The sequence below is a fragment of the Chanos chanos genome, chromosome 1 (assembly GCF_902362185.1).
Source record: "Chanos chanos chromosome 1, fChaCha1.1, whole genome shotgun sequence".
In the NCBI taxonomy this organism is placed as follows: Eukaryota; Metazoa; Chordata; class Actinopteri; order Gonorynchiformes; family Chanidae; genus Chanos; species Chanos chanos.
The window spans coordinates 17,962,881-17,985,096 of NC_044495.1; the positions used below are offsets into that span (position 1 = coordinate 17,962,881).

Sequence of the window (22,216 nt, forward strand, 5' to 3'; positions counted from 1 at the left end):
CTCCGCGTAGAGCCTACGCAGAAGTATAAATCAGCCTTTATAATACTCGTGAGCACCCCCCCCCCATGAAACAGGAAGTTCTGGGAATGGAAGTTCTCTCCTATTTAGAAATTCTCTTACTAAACAAAAAGACTAGGAAGTAACATAACTTAATCAAAACTGACCAATAGGGTGAGCAGATGAGAGGAACAGGGTGTCACAGCGCCAAAGCTCAATTGCCATGGTGATGACTGAAAACTCAAATTCAAATTTTGGAAAAGTAAAGAGTACTCTTAATCTTATCTGTGGAAATCTCAATAACACTACTTCACCAATTATTACTATTAACATAAAATGGTTAAAACATGAATGGGTGACATTATGCATAATGTTGCATGACCAGGCAGTTATAATGTCTCTATCTTATAAACAATTTCTTTTTGGATACAGAATTTTGCCTTTGACTGTGTGTAGTTTTTGGATCAAACAATGTATACGCTGTGGTCCAGTGCATTAAGGTAAGCCAGTGCTCCCCTTTCTTTAACATTTGAACCAAAGAAATAGAATGATAACTGGAGTTGATTGGTTTCCCATGTCTTCTATATAGGAAGCAGAGCTAATTACAACATTTGATTTGTTACACAAAGACATAAAGGTCTGACCAATTAGCGCCAAATAGCTGTTATTGTTGTGCATTTCATTAGTGCTGCAGTACAATTAAACTTGCCAGCCGACATTTGCATTAACGTTCCTCGCTGTTACAAGAGCGGCACTCCGTCCTCATGATAACTAATTATTCAGCAAATGAGCATGAAAAGTAGGTAAAGCCTGTTATGGTTACGTACTGATGAATTGCACTGGGTTATAATTTCTTAGGTAATTAAAGATTATAGGGTTTTGCCTTGACTGTTGGCATAAATCACCTTTGCAGCAGTGTTTCTGGGAATGTTCAATGTTATTTGTTACAGCCTGTGTATGTCTTTTTATATTGAAGTTTATTTCTAATTGAGACTTGTCACCCACTTTTTTTTGTGAAGGTAATACAAGAAAGGAGGAATTAAAGGGCACATGTCTGGTGGTACAGCAATTAAGTGAAAAGCCAGAATTAGATGGGAACAAATGAAAATTAGTTTAAAGCAAAGACTATGGCAACAGACACTTAATGCAACACTAATTGAGCAATGCCCTCAGGTCACTTTTCCCCTTCATTTATTAAATGTACATTTAGTCCAAAGGGAGATGAGCTTTATAAAATACCATTGTGTTTACCCTATGTACATCACATTAACATTCTTACTGTCATGTAGCTATATCTAATTTATGGACAACAACCATGTTGTGTAATTTGAGCTTAATTCATAATTGCGTTTTGTGTATTGTCTATGCAAAATGTTTTTCCAGCTAAGCCATACTTTGCTTCCTTCAAGCTGTGCATCTTTATAAGCATCAGAATTCTTCAGGTTTTGCTTAAAATCTGTGTAGCATCTACTTTACAGTTAATGCGTATTAACAAGGACATCGTCAGGTTTGGTTTATTTTCAGAAACTGATCATTTGCTCATATTCTACATTGCATATGGTTATAGTTTAATTAAAGGATACAGCCAGACTGAAAAAAATAGGGAGACAGAGGCTTGGGAGATCAAATGAGCTCTTCTGGGAGTTTCCCTGTGTAACATGAGGGGCTGTAAGTGTAAGAAGATACCGGATCCATGCATAATAGTGGAACCTTTTTCTCATTCCCACAAATCCCTAGTCCTCTTGCTCCCGTCTTCCGTTAATTGTGCAGAGTGTTGCTCACTATCACACTGCTGGTTGTGTTAATCTGTGTGTTTATGTTGTATTTTACTGTTGTATTGTATTTTAAGCTTTCCTCTCCAAATTTTAATTGTACTCAGTTTGTGCATTCTATGAAAACAATGGCTCAAATAGATAGATTTCAATTTCACTTCGCATCTCCATTTATTTCCAGTTTTTTAGTTTGAGAGCTTAAGACATTCATCCATTCATCTTCTAAGCCGTTTATCCTAAGTAGGGTTGTGGGGGATACTGGAGCCTATCCCATCACTCATTGGGCGAAAGGCAGGGAAATACCCTGGACAGGTCACCAGTCCATCGCAGGGCGACCTTAAGACAAAATGAATTTTCCCCCAAAGGTCAGCCAGTCTTTTAGATTTCCTGTCATGTTTTTAAAAGAACAAAATATAGCAACATTATTAAAACGCCAGGCTTGTTTAATATTATTTGTAAGATCTGATCATCTGCCATAATAATTGGATTATATTGTTCAACAAAGCTTTACAAACAAAAAAAATGTTGTATCATACTGTGGTATCAACACATTACAAAAAGATTAATCTATGACAATTTTCATGTACATTAATAGGGCAATGATAGTGGTCCCCTGTTGTGCAGAAATAATTTGCATGTAGATGATAATGTTCAAAGCCCTATCAATTAATTTTCAGTTTATGCAACTTTATTACCTTATTAGATAGTTTTTATCAATCACTTTATGTTCATTCAATAGAGGATGTTTGAGGGTGACCATATCTATGTGTGTGTGTGTGTGTATTTTTTTTTTTCAAACGTGTTTTGAAAGTCAAAAGCACCAGCATAAAATTTTCATCAGTAAAGGAATTGTCTGCTGCTGTCACACCATTTTAATTACAAAACTCCGTGAGACAGAAAAAACGCCAAAGGCTCATAGAGCCATCTGGGACTTGATGGTCAGAGGATCCTAATGTCTGTTGATATCAGAGAGATCCCACAAAACTCTCAGCATCAACATCCTTCCATCCAGCCAGAGGCCCTGTCCTGCCGATGGCCAAGAACTGACTGCTCTCCTTCCTCCCTGCCTCTACTACACAAATCTCTGAGTGGAAAAAAAGCCTGCAAGCTCTCAGAGGAGCTTCTGAAGGTGCAAATTTTTGAAAATTCTCACAGGTTTCTAGGCTAGCTCTCTCTTTTGTGCTCTGGTACACCACCTGTTGCTACATGGACGATGCACTCAAAGGGTTTCCGTATTGCCCCTCTTTTCTCCACTTTTACATTTAACTTTGTCCATTGTCAAACCAGAGCATTTCCCTGCTGTAAAAATTTCTACTTATATATAGACACAAACATTTTAATATTTTGATGAAATTGGTGAAGTAGCCTACTGGAGTTTGCATGTTCTCCCTGTGTCTGCGTGGATTTCCTCCAGGAGCTCCGGTTTTCTCCCACAGTCCAAAGACATGTAGGTTAGGCAAATTGGAGACACTAAATTGCCCCTAGGCGTGAGTGTTTGTCTATGCCCTGCGATGGACTGGCGAACTGTCCAGGGTGTTTCCCTGACTTTCGCCCAATGAACACTGGGATAGGCTCCAGCACCTCCTGCTACCCTCATTAGGATAAGCGGCTTTGAAATTGAATGAGGGAGTGAGTGAATGAGTGAGTGAGTGAGTGAGTGAGTGAGTGATTGGTGAAGCACTGAGGAAACCTGTATTTTGGTTTCAAGTCTTTTGCACATGTACTCTTACTGTAAGATCACAAGTCATGGTGTGAGAGACTGATTGGTCAAGTTAGTATGGATAATAATATACAATAGTAGCACCTGGGTGGCACAGCAGTAAATTAAACAAAAATCAGGTTGTAAATTTGAATATAAGTATTACCGCTAGCTGCTTTGGGTGTTGCCAAACACTGTTGCCCAAGGAATGGAATAGCCTGACAGGGTACATCCCATCAGCATACTTCAGCAGAATGGGATGACAGCACAGTTGTGGGTGAATTCAGGGGAATATTTTGGGCCCTCAAATGCATTATGTTCCGATGGTGAAACATGCAAAACAGGCAGGTGAAAAGAAGCTGTGGCTGGCTTTGAGTTTATAGAAGGACACATGTGCTAGCCCTCTCCCTCCCAGACTGAGAGGGGGGTTGTTCCATGGTGGGGCCTTACAATAGAACAGTGACATTACAAACTGTGAGAAAAGGTGTAAAAATCCAGAAAATAATTTAAGTGATCTACATTTCTTTATACTCTTCAGTCCATACAAGTATAATTTGTTGTTGTTAGGAAAAAAAGGAATCTCTTGCCAAGAAAATTCATATTAGAATTCTCTAAACTGTTACCTTCACTATTACTGAAGTAGTCTAGTTGGTTCCACTTGACAGAAAATGGATGTCTTACTTAAGAGATGCTTATTGGCAGTAGTTGAGTTCTGGCTGTTGTCTAGTCATGCTGCACTATAAGCAGATGGAGACAGAGAAAGTGACAGTTTATCAGGGCTGAAGGGCACAAGTCTTGATGATTATGATTTATTGCTTGGAGTCAAAGAATTGCATCAGGTGACACTTGACAGTTCTGACACGGTTTTCCAGCAGGCGCCTGACTTCCTGCCTTGCCCTGCCTGTGACTGCACATAAAGTGTGTTACAGAGAAGACCTGTATTTTGAGGGGCCTGAATGACTTCAATTCTTCTGCCCAGAACATTCTGGAACCCAAATAAAGCCATCTAATGAGAAGGAAGTTAGGCTCAGAGAACAAAGAAAAATGGAGATACGCTGTTGAAACCAAGAGGGTTAAAAAGATTAGGGGTGTCAATCCTCGACCCCTGTCCCCTCTTGGGATTGGAGGAAAAACTGTAATGAAAGTACAGTTTGAAAGATCAAATGGGTTTTAGCAAGACTGGGATTGGAGAAGAGTATATGACGAGCAGACAGGAACTTTTGGTGAACCCACTGCAGCTTTGCGTCTGGAGCTTTGATCTAAGGTTACTGTTTGCTGAATTAGCCACATGCAGACAGGAACAAATCAGGCTGGGTCAGAGTTTCATATAAAGCTAAGGATAATGTTCTTAGGTCTGACTTTGCTCTGGATTCAACTCAGGTTCTCAAGTCATTGGTATTTTCCTCATCTTCTGACTGTTGCGCTGTGCTGGTGAAAAGATCAATATCAGCAGCAGTTCTCTTTCATCTGTCCAATAAATCTGTCTTGAACAGATGCAATAATTGTTCAGTCAAATGCATTAAGAATAGCACTAGGAAAAACAAAGTACTATGTGTTAGTCACTAAAAGTTGTGTCATCACATTGCTCTAGCAAGTGTTCAACAAGTACCAGCAAGAGGTGGAACTGGCCAGGAAATATTTGATTTCTCCATGGCCAAATTTCCTAATACCTCCCATTGTCAATGAATATACATGTCTGTCTTCATCACTATACACTACATTATGCGTATTAAATTTATACATTTATATACATTTTCATTTTTTCAGTGTGTTATTTGCAGCACTGTATTCAGTCTACAGGTAATTGCATTAAGAGGGGTCTTTAATGTACTGATGTATTGATGGATTTTTCTATGTATGTGGAAGGCTAATTTTGTAAATACATAGAGTCTTGATTATTTCAAGGTCTTTGAAATTTTATGAGTTCACAAAAGCGTAATGGAAATTGATTTCCATATACAGCCAACCAAATGGTGACAAGATCTGGTTGTACACAATGAACTGCTTTTTTATCACAGACTCAGGGATAAAATACAAAATCAAAACCTGACACTTCCAATAATGTCATGTCTGGTTTCTTTTAGATACAAAATGTAACACTTAATGAAACATTAATTTTCCCAGCAAAACTCATAATTCACAATATTTTATTTTATCCATTGTGTGTTTCCCTCCATTTAGCAACATGGGTACCAGTGAGTCACCAATAAGACAAATTTGTTGTGGTAGGATAACGTAAAATGGCAGGAATAACTGTCGCCCTGAGGATTTTTTCTCAGTATTGATTGGAAGACAGGTACTGGTTTTGGATTGTAATAAGAAGCTTTTGCAGCACTTTAAAATGACAGTGCCATCATTTCTCATTTATTTGTCAGTGTGATGCTCTGCCAACATTTAATTTAATAAAGCTCCCCACTGTTCAATTATGAGTACAATGAATGTCAAACGTCAGTCACACCCAGCACAATGCAGATTTTAAAATGAGTGAAAGTGCTTTTTTTCACACATTAATTTCTAAGAGAGTGAATCCATCACAAACTGCTTTGCAAAGGACTTCTCTCTCGCTCTTCTTTTCCCTTCTCTTCTCTCTCTCTCTCTCTCTCTCTCTCTCTTTCTGTCTTTCTTTGTCTCCCTGATGTAACTCTTCTCTCCCAACATATGCACTGTGTGCACTCACATGAAGTTTTGTTCCACAGGACTCAGCATGGTGCAGGAGCAGTTGTGACTTGTGTGTGTGTGTGTGTGAGTGTGTGCCCATGTGTGTCAATCTGCTTGATCAGTCACAGGTTTTAATTAGGTCTTCTCTCTGTCTTTGCACATGGGAGTGTAAAGCATAAGGGACACTATCCCACTAACAAGAACAAAAAATCCAATTTTGCTTAAGTCTTACTTACACACATTTTCACTCACCATTAAATGCTTTTGGGAGCTGTTAAGCAGTGTGTGGTTGGATGCTTTGCCTGTATTCTAATACCTATTGATCAGATTCAGCAAAATTTTTTTCGCTGGCTAAGCTGTAAAATAGTTTTCGCATGACTGTTGTTTGGATATGTTACTTATGTATCCCACAGACAATCTTTGTGCTGTGCTTCCAACAGAGATCAGCGGCCTGAAAGAAAAAGTTGCCTCGAAGTCACCAGTTTGTTGCACTAATCCTGCGATGTAGGCAAGTTCAACATACTTTTATATTTGCTAATATATATTGCTATCTATTGTTAATTAAGACAAATATACAAGAACGTTGTTATTATTTTCTTTGAAAATTTGTTTAGCAATGTTGTTATTGCAATTTTGTTCTATTGTATATTTATGGATGCTTAACCAACTGATTGCTGTTGGGAGCAAGGTGAGTTTTACCGAATTTTACTGTACAAAGTTTTACACTTATTACAGTATTTATATGTTAACAAGACATTTTGATACACACAATGAGACCATTTAACAAACTCTTAAAGTCTTATGAGGCTCCCAGTTTCACAGTACTGCTGAATTATTCACTGTTTTCTTGTCTGGATCTTTATAGCAGTGGTAATATTGTCTTTCTTATAATTAAGTCATGAAGCGCTAGTGCCTGTGGTTGAGTTGGAGTGTGCATAAGCAACAAGATGTTTTATTTAGTCAACACAAAACTGCACCCTACCGAAATGTTATATGAATGTTTTTGGAGTAGTAAATCAAGATAAAGTTTGATCCTAGTCATGTATGTGTGCAAACTGATTAGTTAATACAGTGTCTTAGAAGCTGATAAAAATGTTCAGTGAGCTTTTAAAGGATTTTAAGCATATACAGGGTCTTTGGTACTGTTGTGCACTAGAGATATTGCTGTCAACTCTCAACCTTCAGCTTATCAGCTTTATTGTGATGTAATGACAATAGGAAATTTAGTTTCTTGCTTTGCATTCTATGTATAATTCATTTACCGCCTGTGTGTATGCATGCTCGCTCCATTTATATTTGCAACTGTTTACCATTTTCCTGTGTAAGAACAGGACATTCTACCTCATCTATTTTTAATGCAGAAATCTGCAGGCTATATTTTGTTGTTTTCAAAGAATGTTAAACTTTTATTTTTAGTCATGTATTTGGTATATTTCTCAACTGAGAGGTTAATGCCCTTCATTGTGAAAGCAGTTTAACTGTCGTTTTGCCAGAGATGTTGACAGCGTTCAGTATATTGTAATCTTGTGTTCCCCTGTGAAGCCGTCCAAAACACATCTTGTATGATATATGCTGATTTAACATGTTTATTGGATAGGTAACTTTGTATTATTATAAACTGCAGCTTCTGTGCATTCATCCTCAATGACCCAGCGTGCACACAGAACCCCTGCAAGTTACCCCTGAGTACATGTTGTTGGGGGAAGAAATACATTCTTGCTGCGAGATAAAAATTTACCCAAATCTCCAAAGAGACAAAAGAAATTTGTGATTGGATGATGGAATGATAATTCTCTAGGTTGAGTTTTTTTCCTCATAGATAGTGATTGAGTCCAGTCATGACCAGGGTGATCGGTAGGATGGGCAAAATTCAACTTTTCACTTTCATTGATCTAGGTAATGTTTGCTCTCTGGAAGCCTAGGTAAGAGAGAACAAAAATTAGTTTTTAGAATGGTGAAGGGTCAAACTTTTCACATAATGTTTTTCTTACATCTTCTTGTAGCTAATGATGGTTGAATGTGACTGTTGCTCTTGATGCCAGTTGGCTGTGTGTTACTGAGCCATTTACAACAGGAATGCTGAAATCCATGTATTACTGAGTGACTGTCCATGGCCCTGAAGCTCTTCACACAGGTTTTCCTTCCCAGTGCCTTAAAGTCACGACAAGCACACAAGTGATTACACATTTTGTTTTTAAATACAAAAGGTCCAGATAGAAACGACTATTTTAAAAGCATTGTAGACTTGTACAATACTCATTAGAGATGACATTAACTTAAGATTGGAGACCACAAGGTCCTCATAAGCCTTTAGTGTAGCCTATGTGTAGGGGGACGTGTATGTCCGTTCAAGTGTATGTGTTCAAGGCTGTCTGTTAACATTCCTGATTCCATACTATTACACTAGCTAAACCATTTCACCAAGACACATAACATTTTATTTTATACCCTGAAAATTAATCCACAGAGATTACTTTTAAATAGCTTATTCATATGAATCCTACTGCACTTACAGCAACTCCAGAAAGGCCGCATAACACAAAGCATTGAAAGACAACCATAGTTTATTAAGTGATCACATTGTCACTTACACAGATGAGGAGAGCATTAGCAATACCACTTCACTGTTTTAAAAATTTTCAAAACATGTTAAACCTGCTGTTGTCCATCTTAGTCACTGGAAACAGTTTAACAGGCTATAATATATGCAATTAAGCTTGCATAACTTATGAGTTATATGGACGTTTCTAAATGACTCCTTCAACACCCACAGATCTGAGAGGGTACAGATAAAAATACCACAGCACCCCATTATTCATTTCTTCACAGACAGTCCATTTATCCAATATGAGCACTTTTTGTTATGGTATCATAAGTCAATAATAATGTCTTCACACTCACATGGAAACTGAGCAAAATCCATACCCAAGATTCTGAGACATGAATGGTTATAATTATTATGATTTTTTACAATGCTCACCCTGTTACCATAATAAAGCATTCAAGCAAAAGCAGCTTACCAACAAAACTGATGTATTGAAGAGAATAAAACATTGTGTGTAAGATTCACAGTTGAATTCCACAACAAGGTGTATAATGCTTGAGGGAAAAAAAAGATTGCATTGTCTGGCATACCCACAGCTATAAGGAAGTTTTTCTTCTGTAGTCCAGTGTGTGGGATTTTTTCTCTATTTTCATTCATTGTGATTTACACCATGTTTTTGACAGCTGTGAACTTGTACTCTGTTATGTCCGATTACTTGGAAAATTTGAAGTCACTGACATTATCAATGTTCTCCATGTGGAGAGATCCAGATCCCTTAGTCAACTCACAAAGCCAAAGTTTAAGGTCTAATCCACCTGAAAGAAACAAAATAAAAATGTTTTTGTTAATGAAATTGTATGTCAATGTTAAAGCAGAGGGAGTAACTAGGGAAATCTGCATTAGCTCCTGTACTTACACTGAGGTCAAGGACTGTAGAAACAATGTATTCTGTGCCACGTGATGCACACAGTGGAAATTCACATTTGAACCTGCAGAATTTATGCACGTAAGGAAGTCTGAGGCATTACAGTGGGGGTAACACTGATGACCTGACCATAAAAAGTAGATGTTGACTAACCACTGTGATTTTGTTCAAATGTATACCACAAATTACAGTGTAGTGTTGTTGTGTAGAATGCATGGATTTAATAAAGGAAACCAGTGGAGAGCTCTATTGTGCTTTTTACACTCAGAGAACAAAAGTAAACTAGTAAGTTGTTTATAACCACCTAAGTATTAAAGTCACAGTGGCACCACAACTCGCAATCCATTTTATTCATTCTGCCCCCTTTAAGAAGGGCAAGGTGATAACAGTGTGTGTAATTACAAGTCAAGTTTTAGAAAGCACCAGTGAAATCAGAGAAGCAGGGAGAACTTTCCGGCTTCTTGCTGCCACCCTGTGAAAAGCGATTTGGTGTGCAGGTGCACTCATAGGGGAGAGAGGGGGGTGAAATTCTCTGAGAAGTGAAGTGAGATGGAGATTGAGTTTTACCAGTCAATGTGCTTGTCAAGCATACACTCGTTTTCCTATCAGTGCTGCCTGCCTTTGACTCTATGTTTGCACTGATAAAGGATTCAAGTGGTCGTGCTTTGCTGCTCCTGACAGACCAAGTTTTTTTTCTGCAAGTTTGATGCTGTCAGCTAGGCTCGCTATAGCAAGGACCCGCCCTCAAATTAAATTGCGTGTCTTGAAAGTACAGTCCTGAGTGACAGCTTGTCTGTGGTGGCAGAATTACATTCTGCAGGAAGGCCTTACATTGCTTTCTTCATAAGCAACAAAAATAACAACCTCATAACAGTGTTTGTTCACACTTTATCAATTTGACCATTCTGTCAACCATCTGAGCATGTTTAGCGAGCTGTCTTAAGAAGCTGTAAGGGAAATAAGACAATACTCTCCCCTATTTGACCCACTGGTGCTGAGTTATGTTTGGCTGCTGACTGATTTCTTCAGTCACAAACATTATATTTCAATACAAACTAGCAAAAAAAATCTTTAAATATTATTGCATCCTGTGTTGGAACACTATGCTACTTTTATTAACAGTAAATTTCCTGGAGAATGTACTGTACTTGGGATATCATCTCAGATCATGTTTTTGGCTCATGTGATATCGTGGACTTAGCAGCACATTTGTGTAACCGTCACAAAGCAAATCATGCATTCTTGAAAATACCAACTTAAAGCTAAAATTTGCGCTTAAAATTACTGTAGATTTGCAGTATAATGTCCTTACATAATTGTACACCGTCATACAAAAAAAAGACTCAAATTTACAGTACTTTACCCTCGCCGCAGCAGTTTGTTGTGCTTTTGTTTGCTTACTCTATCAAGTGTTACAGACTCTGGCTATACAACCAATTACATTTTTTTTTTTTTTTACATTTTGCAGCTCCCTTGGTGAAGATAAATTACACAGTGTTATTATAATCATAACAATAAGTATAGTAATAAGCTTGAATATATACTGAATTTTAGTATAGCAAAACATACAGTAAATGGCTGGAGACCCTCTAACCTGTATATTACTGTTATTGTTAAGTCATTGTTAGCGTATGATTATCTACCTTGTTCATAGCAGAAAAGGTTACAGTAAACAGCCTACAGCTCTACTGACAGTAAATAATTGTAAATAACTCGCAGGAGAATTCTAAAACATTCAAATAAATATAAAGTTAAAAAAGTATCTCTAAATGAAGGCACATATAAAGTACAATACATAAACCTGGTAACCTTGTTGTAATTAAATTACCATATTTTCACAGTGTATCTACTTACAGCATTTGGATAACCTTGGGGTGTTAGAGTACACTGCATTGAAATACTTTGTTATTGCACTAATCACACAGATAAGACCATAGTCTCACCATATCTTTACTTTAACATGACTACTTTGCATAATTGCAAGTTGAGAATGCCATGTCTTACAGACTGCAATACATTCTCCCCCTCACCATCAAGTCATTTACATGCACACACACACACACACACACACACACACACACACAGCATTGCACAGATGTATTCAGTGCTAGAGAACTATCATGGCCCTTTCACATTTCCATAGAGGTATACATCACTTTCATATGCCCTTCACTAATTGTTATGAAAGTCCATATATTTTTTTCAGTAATCATCACCCAAAACAAGACTAACGAACATTCAACTAACATCCCTGAAAAACCTGAACTTAGGAAACTAGGCTGCAGTTACAATAACACAAGAGAAAAGCAGAGTCTTCATCAGAAAATAAAATATGTGAATTACCTCATGAGTTCAGAAGAGATGAAAAGTAGTATCAGATGAGAGATTTTACAAATATACATGCAATGAAACATCATTATTTCAGTTCTGAACATCACTTAAAAAGCCACCACTTTACCTGTATCTGATTTTCAAGCTTTAGGAGTTACCAAAGCTCTCTGTCTGGGGAGATCTGCCCAACATCAACACAAGAGATTAAAAAAAAAAATAGTGTTAGTTTAAGATTTCAGAGACAGGGATGAATACCCTTTTTGAGGTTTATATGGTTTATGACTGGATCAATAACAGCACGGTTGCAACCACAGCTAATAAGACCTTCTCCTTTTCTAAGATGCTGAATACTTTAAAGATCAATAACTAGGCTCCAGACAGGTTTGGTGTGGTGGAGTAAATAATTAATAGTGGGTGGGGTTAAGTGGGGTGCTGAATTCAAATTCGTCATACAAAGACATTTGTGTCTGGTTACCGCTAAAGATAGGAAGCTCTCAGCATGGCAGACTTAGCACCTCACTATTTATTAAATGTCCAAATCAGAGACTGTGAACAGATTGTGGATTTTCTCTGGCAAGTTTGACATTCACTAAAGTCTGATATTAAAGCCATACCTTGACCTTCGTAAACTGATGTGATTGAATATGTTAGTCAGCTTCAAGGAGTTTTGCTGATTCATATTGATGACTAGTGATGATTGTATGTTGTTTGCAATTCACACTGATATTTGGCAGTCTGCAAAACTGCTGCTAACTTTGATTATCAAAGTGTTAGCAGGCTGATCTTGATCCATTATGACTTGTCAATGCATCATGGATCTAACATTCGGATGATCTTTGGACTGAATTGATTCTGGGAATGATGTTCTTCAAAAGTTACAAAAAGAACTGGAGACTGATGACCCAGTGTTGTGGTTGTGCATATCCATATATTCACGTGTGTGTGTGTGTGTTGAATTATCATAGCGACTGTTACCTTTGTGGTCTTGATCTTGTTGCCTGTGGCGCAGCTCCAGCCTTTGAGATCTGGCAGGACTTTACACTCCTCTCCATCCAGACATGGGTGCATCTGACACCACCACTTCTGCTCCACTATAGTGGCTAGACAAAGTATGAAACACATCTTATAAGGACCATACCCTACGACCATCAGACAAATGATGATCTAAAGCCACATTCTTATTCATATTCTTGTTCTGAACTAGTCATTTGAGCCATCTGTACTGTCGGTTGTTTGTTTGTTTTGTTTGTAATTATTTATCAGCATAGTATATCTGTAAAACATCCATCATCATGCATATTGAAGTAAATAAATTAGATGACACTGAATAAATTGAATGAGTATACTAGGAGGGGTATGAATATAAATTGTTTAGACACATTGAATTTCAGAGTAGAGAACTTAGTTTAAACATTCAGCGAGTGTGAAACAAGCTATTACCTCACATAGAGATGAGAGAAGGTATAATTAAAGGTTAAGTACTGATCATTTTTTTCTGAGATTACCCATGCTGTGTTCTCAACCACAGCTATTAACACAGCTTTAATTTGCAGGGAATGTCAGTACTAAAATGTCAGCGAATAGGTCAGACGTCACTGAGGGCTAAGTCCCATCTCAACGCTCATAAATACCCTCCTCCTTTGGTCTTTCTTCCTCTTAGTGAACACAGATTTTAAGGACAAGACATGGGAAAAAAACTAATAAGATGGAAATAAGCTTTGTTAAACAGTGCTGGCAATGCAATTACTTACCTTAACCTATTTCCACTGAACTGGTTCTTGCTTCCTAAAATCATTTCAAGCTAAAGATAATAATAAAATTCATCTTAAAGAACATCTTTTGTTCACAAGCAGACTGAAACTGAACACTGATAAACAGGGTAGAGGATGGCTAACAAATTCTGTGTGGCAACAGACGGGCTGCAGTCTGTAATTGTAGATCCATGTAGTGTTTGTTTAAGGTAGGTATACTTCATTAAATGATTAGTAAGATTAGTTCAAGGTACGTGTTTCTAAAAAATGTGGACAGTGAGCATGTATGGAATATTTCCAAATTATATGAGTTTCCGACTGTTTATCAAGATAGCAAAAGATCCAGATTAAGTTCTAAAAGAGAGAGGTAGGTTTCTGATGCTGCATATTGTTTTATATACTGTAGCACATTAGACCATTCAAATATTTTTAAGGAAATGTGATTTTTTTCCCCATATTGATTCCAGACATCAAATTTCTCTGTTTGTGTCAGAACATTCCAATTTGTGGAAAAAGGTAGCTTTGTTTATCTGAAATTTGTTCAAAAATATATTCTCTTCAGCCCCCCCCCCCTCCCCCCGCCCCCAAAAAATCTCCTTTTGTGACCTTTTCCCCTTCTACTCATTTGTAATCCGTGAGACTGTCCTGTTTTTTTTCAGGAGGATGTCTGAGTCTTCCACAGAAATCCTAAAATAGACTTGACTTTGATAGCAGAATGAAAACAGTGACCACATTCATGAAATGAAGTAAATAACATTTAAAAAGTTCTTTTTTGCACAGAAACTGACTATACTGATATTCAAAATAGAATACACCCTATTAATGCAATAAGGTCGGTTATAAGTGTCTTCAAGGCCAACATCTGCCTAAAAGATCAGAAAAATCATTATTATTGACAATGTTTCCTTTATATGTGCATCTATCATGAAACTACCTTTATTAATTTAAATATTTAAACTACATGTCATGTCTTACAACCAGCAAAATCCATTGGAAAAGTTTCCATCAAATATCACAACCAAGAATGAAATATTCTAATTTGAAGTAGACCTGTTTTATTGAATTTTACATGCCAAATTATAATGAAAAATCTGAAATATTCTTTCTGGTTGGCAAACTTCCAAAGGGCAAAGTGCACCAGCATCTGGTGATGGAATGATGACTTTATGAGGAATTGTCCTGCCCACTAAACTCTATAGCACTTTCTAAAGTAGACCTCAAGTCATCTGCTGCAAGATATGTGTGTAAAGAAATGAACATTTCTAAGACTGGCTATTGATGGAAAGCAAGCCCTGATCAATTTTGATCAAATAAAGGTAATATGGAACAAAGGTTTTATAAAGCTGTAGACATTAAGCTTTTTATCACAACTAATTTCCTCTGCTTTGGTCTTGTTATGAGTTTAGTTGATGTGGTATTTGACAGTCTTCTTTTTTTCCCATATTGTTATAAAGCAGTCATGTTTAAGAATACAAACCATTGAATATTATTTTCTCAAGTTTAAGTCAATCAAACCATAAACAACTGAAGTCCACCCACATATCCCACTGAAAGTAATGAATATATTTGAATAACCCCTCAACACAAAATCACATATCAAATGAGATTACATAAAATGTGTTTCTGTATGTGTGTGTATGTGTGTAATTTCACACTTATTTCACAGTAGCACCTTCAAAACTTGCTGAAAATTAGATTGGCTGCGAAACAAGTAGACGTCACTTATAACCTTGATCTAACAGTAATTTGAGGATTAAGTCAGGTGGGATTATTGTTGCTCATGTGCCCACATTGTTAAAGAGGCAGTCTTGAGGAATAATCTAGAGGACCAGAGATTTATGCCGAAGCCTCGTCTTTTTAAGTAACTGTGTGAAGATTAATCCTCTAAATTTCACATATAAATGTCTAAATTAGACTGGGGACAGAAGATGTATTTAAGCCTTTATGAACATACCATCCACACAGGAGGGGGCTGCTCTGGTGGTTCCAGCCACTTGCCCTGGGAAGCAGGAACATTTGACTGTCTGAGAGCGTTCCTCGATTTTGTTCTTGTTGCAGCACCGATGTAAAGCTACAACTTCACAGGTGCCCGCTCTGACATGATGCACTGGGTAAGAAATGGACAAAGTCAAAACTGCTGTAATTGTTCTGAAGGCATGCTGTTGGTATAACCTAATGTAACATTGTAGATATAGACATTGCGAGTTAAAAGCTTTCAAAACCATATGGGCAATATGACTGACAACTGCCATTTAATTGGTCAATATTCTGTTTCTGGACAAAGAAGAAACAACGAACGTCATACAGACAGTTACCAGAAATGACTAATAGTTGCTGAAATGAGCAGCACTACATGAAAAAAAGCAGCAAGCAAAACCTTAAAAACCTAACCTTGGTTACCTTATGCCATATGGATGACAGCATGAGAGAACAGTATCTCAAAACAGTAACATGTATTCACACCAATCTCAAGTCTTCCACAAGGGTTTTTTTTGGAGGAAAAAAAAAAAGCAACACTGAATTTTTCTCCGCTTCTCCAGCTGCCTCTGTATTATCTGAATAATTTAGCGCCAGTGTGGTTCTGTGCACTTTTAATTGTATGTGACATTTCCTTGAGGTGTCCTCCTGTGAAAGCAATTTTTTCTCATGCAGAAAACAACTAATTAAATGAGTTTGGATACCTGCCCTAATGTTGCCTCGTAACGGTGCAGAAAAGTTTATCTAATTAAACTGCATTTGCATGACAGAAAACAAAAGAACCTGGGTGGATCTTTTTATTTTAGTGATTACACTGCAGTTTGTGTGGAGGATGTCACTTTTAGATCCATATTTCATTTAAAATAATTATTATGTGGACTGTGAAGACAAAAACGAACATAAAGCATATGTGAAGGACTACCATGGAAAAAAAACCCACTGTTCATCAAACTATAGACAAATAAATGTTTCACACTTCTTTTGCTCATAGATGTGTGAAAACACTCCGGGGGGGTTAGCATCACCAGCATCTGTCTGCTGTCTGGAGGTATCAAAGAAGGTGAGGTAAACAACAAACACAAAAGTGGTATTATTTCTCCCACTGTTCTTCCTGCAGTAGACTTAAGACCACTGTCTCCCCTGGGACGAGAGGTATTCACAGGTATGACTGCACAAACAGATAAGCTCCCAGACAGTGCTCAGCTAATCCTACCAATATTTAGAAAAGTATTTGACACAAGATAGTGGCAGTGTTTGGAGGATGTTGTCTATGTATCATACTTTTTGATGTGTCGGGCAGAACATAACCCTCTGACTATGTGAATATATAAAAATATAAAACACAACAATCTTTGTGCACTGAATGCTGCTGCACTGTGGACTAAAGTGACTCCAAGCCGATGATTCAAGAGATAGAGAGAGAAGTATACCATGTGTCTACCATCCTGAATGAATGGACTGTATACTCTGGGGATGACAAAAATTTATTTAAAAAATTTTAATATATTTTATTAGGTATATAGTCTTTAAATGAATTCCACATCTTTTATTCATATGAAAACATTCTCATTGCCTGTCTGTGATTGGTTGCAATGCAGAATGACTTACATGGAAGAAGGACAGACAGAGAGAGAGAGAGAGAGAGAGAGAGAGAGAGAGAGAGAGAAGTGTGTTGATGGTACTCGCATAACACAGCTTATCGCTGATAGAGACTGCTGATAAAAGCAAAAAGATACAAAATCAGCGCATAGAAGAATCTACATCAGCCCAGGAGCAATTTATTTCAGTCATTTCATTTTTTTTCTCTTCCATTTATATTTTATAATTTTAGGGTTTTGTCTTCCCCCTCATCGTTTCACACAGCAGAGAACAAAATGTATCTTCTCAGTGTTGAACACTTTGTGGAAGCTTCTCCTGCCCTGAATGATAATAGGTTTACAGTCCCAGAAATAAAACCCCCGGGAAATTAGAAACTGACAACACTATCAGGCAACTCTGATGTCAGAGGACACCATAGCAACCTTTTATCCTGTGGTCAATTCAAACAGCCAGTGCTCTTGCTTACATACTCTTTAAATTTTCACATTGCTTTTCATTGTAAGTCAAATGTTATTTGTTTATTTAAAAAAAAATCTTGTGATCCTCCTCTCCTCCCGGTGTAGCCTATCCATCTCTTATTACCTGATTATCTTAAATGACTGAACAGGTGAAAATCACTGTTTGACAGGGCAGGTTTTCTGCAACACTGATCCCACTGAACACTGAACACTGACAAATCAACCAGATACAACACTTAAACTAAAATACTTTAAAGGGCAAAAATTTCAAATTACTGCTCATTTATATTAGAAGACATGTTGATCCTTGGCCAGAACTGTGATTAGGATTTTTTTAATGATTTTTATATAAAACAACAGCTGCTACATTGTTCCGCACAAATAACTTGCTTAAAACAGAGTCCTAAAACAGAGTTCCCGAACCAACCCTTCCGAGCATTTTAAAAGTGCACGGCAAAAAGGGTGTTCCAAAACCCAGCTAAATCCTGATGCCACTCACCTTTATGAGCAAGGGTCAGTACGGGAGTTTCCCAGAGAGTGAGTATACAAATCAGCAGGAGAGTCAGTGTGATTGCTTTCTGTTTGTATCCCTCACTCATCCTGTGGTAAGAGAGGGAGACAGAAAGAGAGAGAGAGAGAGAGAGAGAGAGAGAGAGAGAGAGAGGATTAATCAACAGATCATTTAGAAGAGGAATGGGGGAAGTGACCAACTAAGCTTTATTCATTAAATCTCTTCAGGATTTTGTTTATCTGGAAAAAATCATTCTGTGGTCAAACAGAGAATGCATGCAAATTATATATTCATTAGAATGGATCTGTTGAGACAAACACTAGTTCAAAACCCTCCAGCAATCTTCAACAGCAAAACAGCCTGTTAAAAACTTCCCAGCAACAAAAGGATAGTTAAGAGCACTTTCTCCAAAAAACTCTTTCCATCTAAAATAAAATGTGCATGACATGTTTTTTGACACTTTGTGCATGTAGCAAAAGAATGATGATGATAAACATTTAGACAGGCCTGTGAAAGAATAAATGCAAAAACTTAATGGTGAGTCTTATGAAAGCCAACCCCATCTCCAAATACATTTTGGACTAAGCACTGACCCCCTTTATGAATCAGCGGGACAGGAATAGACAGACAACAGTTCCTCTTTCTCTTCCTTGACAGGAAATGGCTCATATTTAAAAAGAAGTGACACAAGTGGTAATTACTGGCAGACACACAGTATCACATACCACAAGGGCATACAGGGTTACACGCCTTAATGATAGCCATCATTTTTGTGTTTTAATTGACATATGGATTATGTATATGATTACAGAGGTAATGGGGTTGTTTGTGATCTTCATTTGTGGCACATTTATTTTTTTTTACTCTAAGATAAGATCTTGACAAACAAGAATTAAATCAAGAATGGCTGGCAGAGTAAACTCAAGTATAAACTCCCATGAGCTTAAGTATTTTGAAGTATTCTTATGCACTTCTTGTTGCAGTGGTGTGGCTAGATTTCCATTTTTATAAAGTACCAATGCCAGTATGAAAAGTCTTCTAATCAACATGATCCATTTGTGAAAACATCAGTTTGTGTATAATATACTAATTTGTCTCTAAGGAATCAGATGTTTGTCTTCTCTCAGTTAATACTGGGTGCGATCAGCATGATCAACAGTTCCAGTGAAGTATTCATATAAATAAGTACCCACCCAAATGGGACACAGCAAATTTAGAACATTAATACATCAAATTATTGTCTCTTCACTTTTGATCTAATCATATAGAATTTTAGTTATCTTTGTTGTGGATATTTTCTAATAGCTCTAGAAGCCATTTTCATTGTTCTGGTATTTGCTTTAAATGTTACCTTTGCAATTTTCTAATGAGCTGTTTGTGATTTGACATATTCAAATTTTCAGAAAACAGAGAAAAAGCTTAAACGTTTTTTTCTCATTAAGCAACTGTCATGAACTGCTCACAGACTCCGGTTGTGTGTTTTATTTTAATATTTCCTCATGTTTTATGCATATTTTTTGTTGAACTAAACGCCCTAAGGAAATATGCATCATTTATATTCTTTATCACTGCAAGCACAGAAGTACAATATAGCCCCTAAAACTTTACATTATTGGAAAACTAGTTTAACACAGACACATGTGGGATGTGTGTGTAATAATTAATCTTTGGTCTAACAACAGAATGTACTGGCATTTTTTACATCCAAACGATCATTTGTCTAATGAAATAAATATCATTTTACATAGATTAGTCATTTAGACCTTAGTTATATGACTCCATTACCTACATCACTTTTTCATGTTGAAAAAGTCTACTGCAGATGTGTGGAAATAAATTAGTTTTGATTACATTTTCTTGCAAGAAAGGATTATGCTTTGTCAAAAACTGTGATGAAAGCAGAAAATCCCCAGCCATCTTCCTGAATTTCTGAGTGCCTTACCCAAAAGCCTCATGCTTTTCATCAGCACCTTTGCTCCACAACAAATTGAACAGCCACAGGCCACAGTTGCTGAGCATGCTTTCAAGCACCTCAGTTTGACCTTGAAGCGTATTCACACTGGATAAGAAGGCCCTCAAGTAGCAATTGTGTGTTCAGCAAGTCTAAGCTGAAAGTGAGTGTAACTTCAAAAACAGTCCAACAGCAAAGAGATCTGTGATTTCAGAAACAAATGGAGTAGAACACCTCAGTGTGGAGTTTATACACATGTTTCTTAAGACATCCAAAAATTTACTGACCAAAGTACAAAATTCAGAATTCAAATATACAGTTGTTCATTATGCTGAACTGAATATCCAAAGAAAATGACAGAACCTGTGAGTTATGCTAGTCCAGCTTTTTTTTTTCTTGCTTGGAATAAAAAAAAATAACGAGTAAAATGATTAGTGTCCAATGATAATTTTACATCATTAAAAAAGAAAGGAGTTATCTGACATCCAGACAGTCTGGAAGTGTACTAGACTGCAGGATAAAAGTCACGATTTTAAAAGTTTTTCCTTTAAACCCCTATGAAAACTGCCTCCCATTGAACATCTTTGAGGAGTACAAGGGTATGGGGGCAAGATCAGGAATCATTAGCCCATGCCAGCATCTGGCCCTGAGGTTCAGGGAAGATTTCTCTCCTCTGACAGATTGACAGAAGTGTGTTTCACCTCTGGAGCTGATATTACCATCAACTGCTGCTCAGGTTCAGACAAGAGCAAAGAGGCATAGGAGAGGCCATGACAGAGAAAGAGACAGGAGAGAGAGTTGTGACTCACGGCACAAGCAGTCTCTTTCACTGGTCACCATGACATTTTCCAATTTCAGATCCTCTCTTTCTCGGTCTTATTCTCTGTCTCTCAAAAGTCAGGGTTGAGATAGAGAGAGAGAGCGAGAGGGAGAGAGAGAGAGAGAGAGAGAGAAAGAGAGGGTAGATCTTATGTCATTTTCCCAAACAATATCTGTAATGTGGGCTTCAAATGGTTATAAATTGTTGGCAGCTATGGAATCCAGGGTGAATTGCAAAGTGCTGGCCTATCATGCAATGATACCAGTTTGTCTGAGAGTGTTACACTTCAAACAATTTTACAACCTGGTGACTATTGATATCTGACTTCGTAGAAAAAAACCCCACAAAACTTTTAATGTCTAAAATCCACCCATTTACAAGACTAAGGGCAAGATTTACTAAGAGCTCCCAAACCAGCAGTTGATTTGATTGTGCAGTATAACCAACTGCACAAATTTGACAAACGTATTGCCCTATAGTGATTTGGAGCAAGTATTTGCAGTTAGTTGCAACTGGAATGCAGTTTCATTTTTACACTGTGAGAACATGAAGTGACAGCACCAAAACAACAAAACTAACTGGGTTAGTAAACAGTCTAAGCCTGACTACACATCCATTGTGTGTTCACAACAGTATTAATTAATTTGCCAATAGGATTTTGAAAAAAGGTCAGCACATATGTAACATTCTCTTAAATCTATTTCATGTTTTTCTTGCTGAAGTAACTGCTGTCGTTACAGAAGTTTCTGTCTAGCTCTTCTGTGTGTAAATAGTCCAAACAATTATATTTTTAATCATGACACTGTATAAATCTCATAAAATCTAACCACTCACATGACACCAATACATTTTTGAGCCCTCCACCACTAGTTTTGTGGTTTTCAACTACCACGACTGACATACCTACAGGATTTCCCCAAATTGTAGAAAACTGAATATTCTCACAAAAATCCATAACTCACACAAGTCACCAAACTTAGGCAAGTTTCAAGTTAAAGTTTATTTAAAGCCCAACATCACTGGCCAGCAAACTTCTGTGCCCCATCTTAATAAAACAGCTTTACACATACTAAATCAACAGCAAACCTTTATCAATTCCAGTATTAAACATACAGTGTATTTTTTGTCACACATAAAGCAACTTCATGGTATTTTAAACATTTTGCTATGTCCATGGGAGCAAATCTTAGATTGTATGAGCAAGTGAAATTGAATCAGAAGA

The 22,216-nt window shown here is 37.2% G+C and overlaps 1 protein-coding gene across 1 annotated transcript; it reads right to left on the reverse strand.

Moving 5' to 3' along the window:
- Positions 1–10,008: 10,008 nt before the first annotated feature.
- On the reverse strand, positions 10,009–18,311 carry LOC115806528 (chemokine-like protein TAFA-2). The gene is made up of 4 exons (XM_030767324.1): positions 18,212–18,311; positions 15,633–15,785; positions 12,903–13,027; positions 10,009–10,128 (listed from the first exon to the last, which is right to left on the reverse strand). Exons 1-4 carry the CDS (start codon positions 18,309–18,311, stop codon positions 10,009–10,011), a joined length of 498 nt encoding a protein of 165 aa, XP_030623184.1.
- Positions 18,312–22,216: the final 3,905 nt, after the last annotated feature.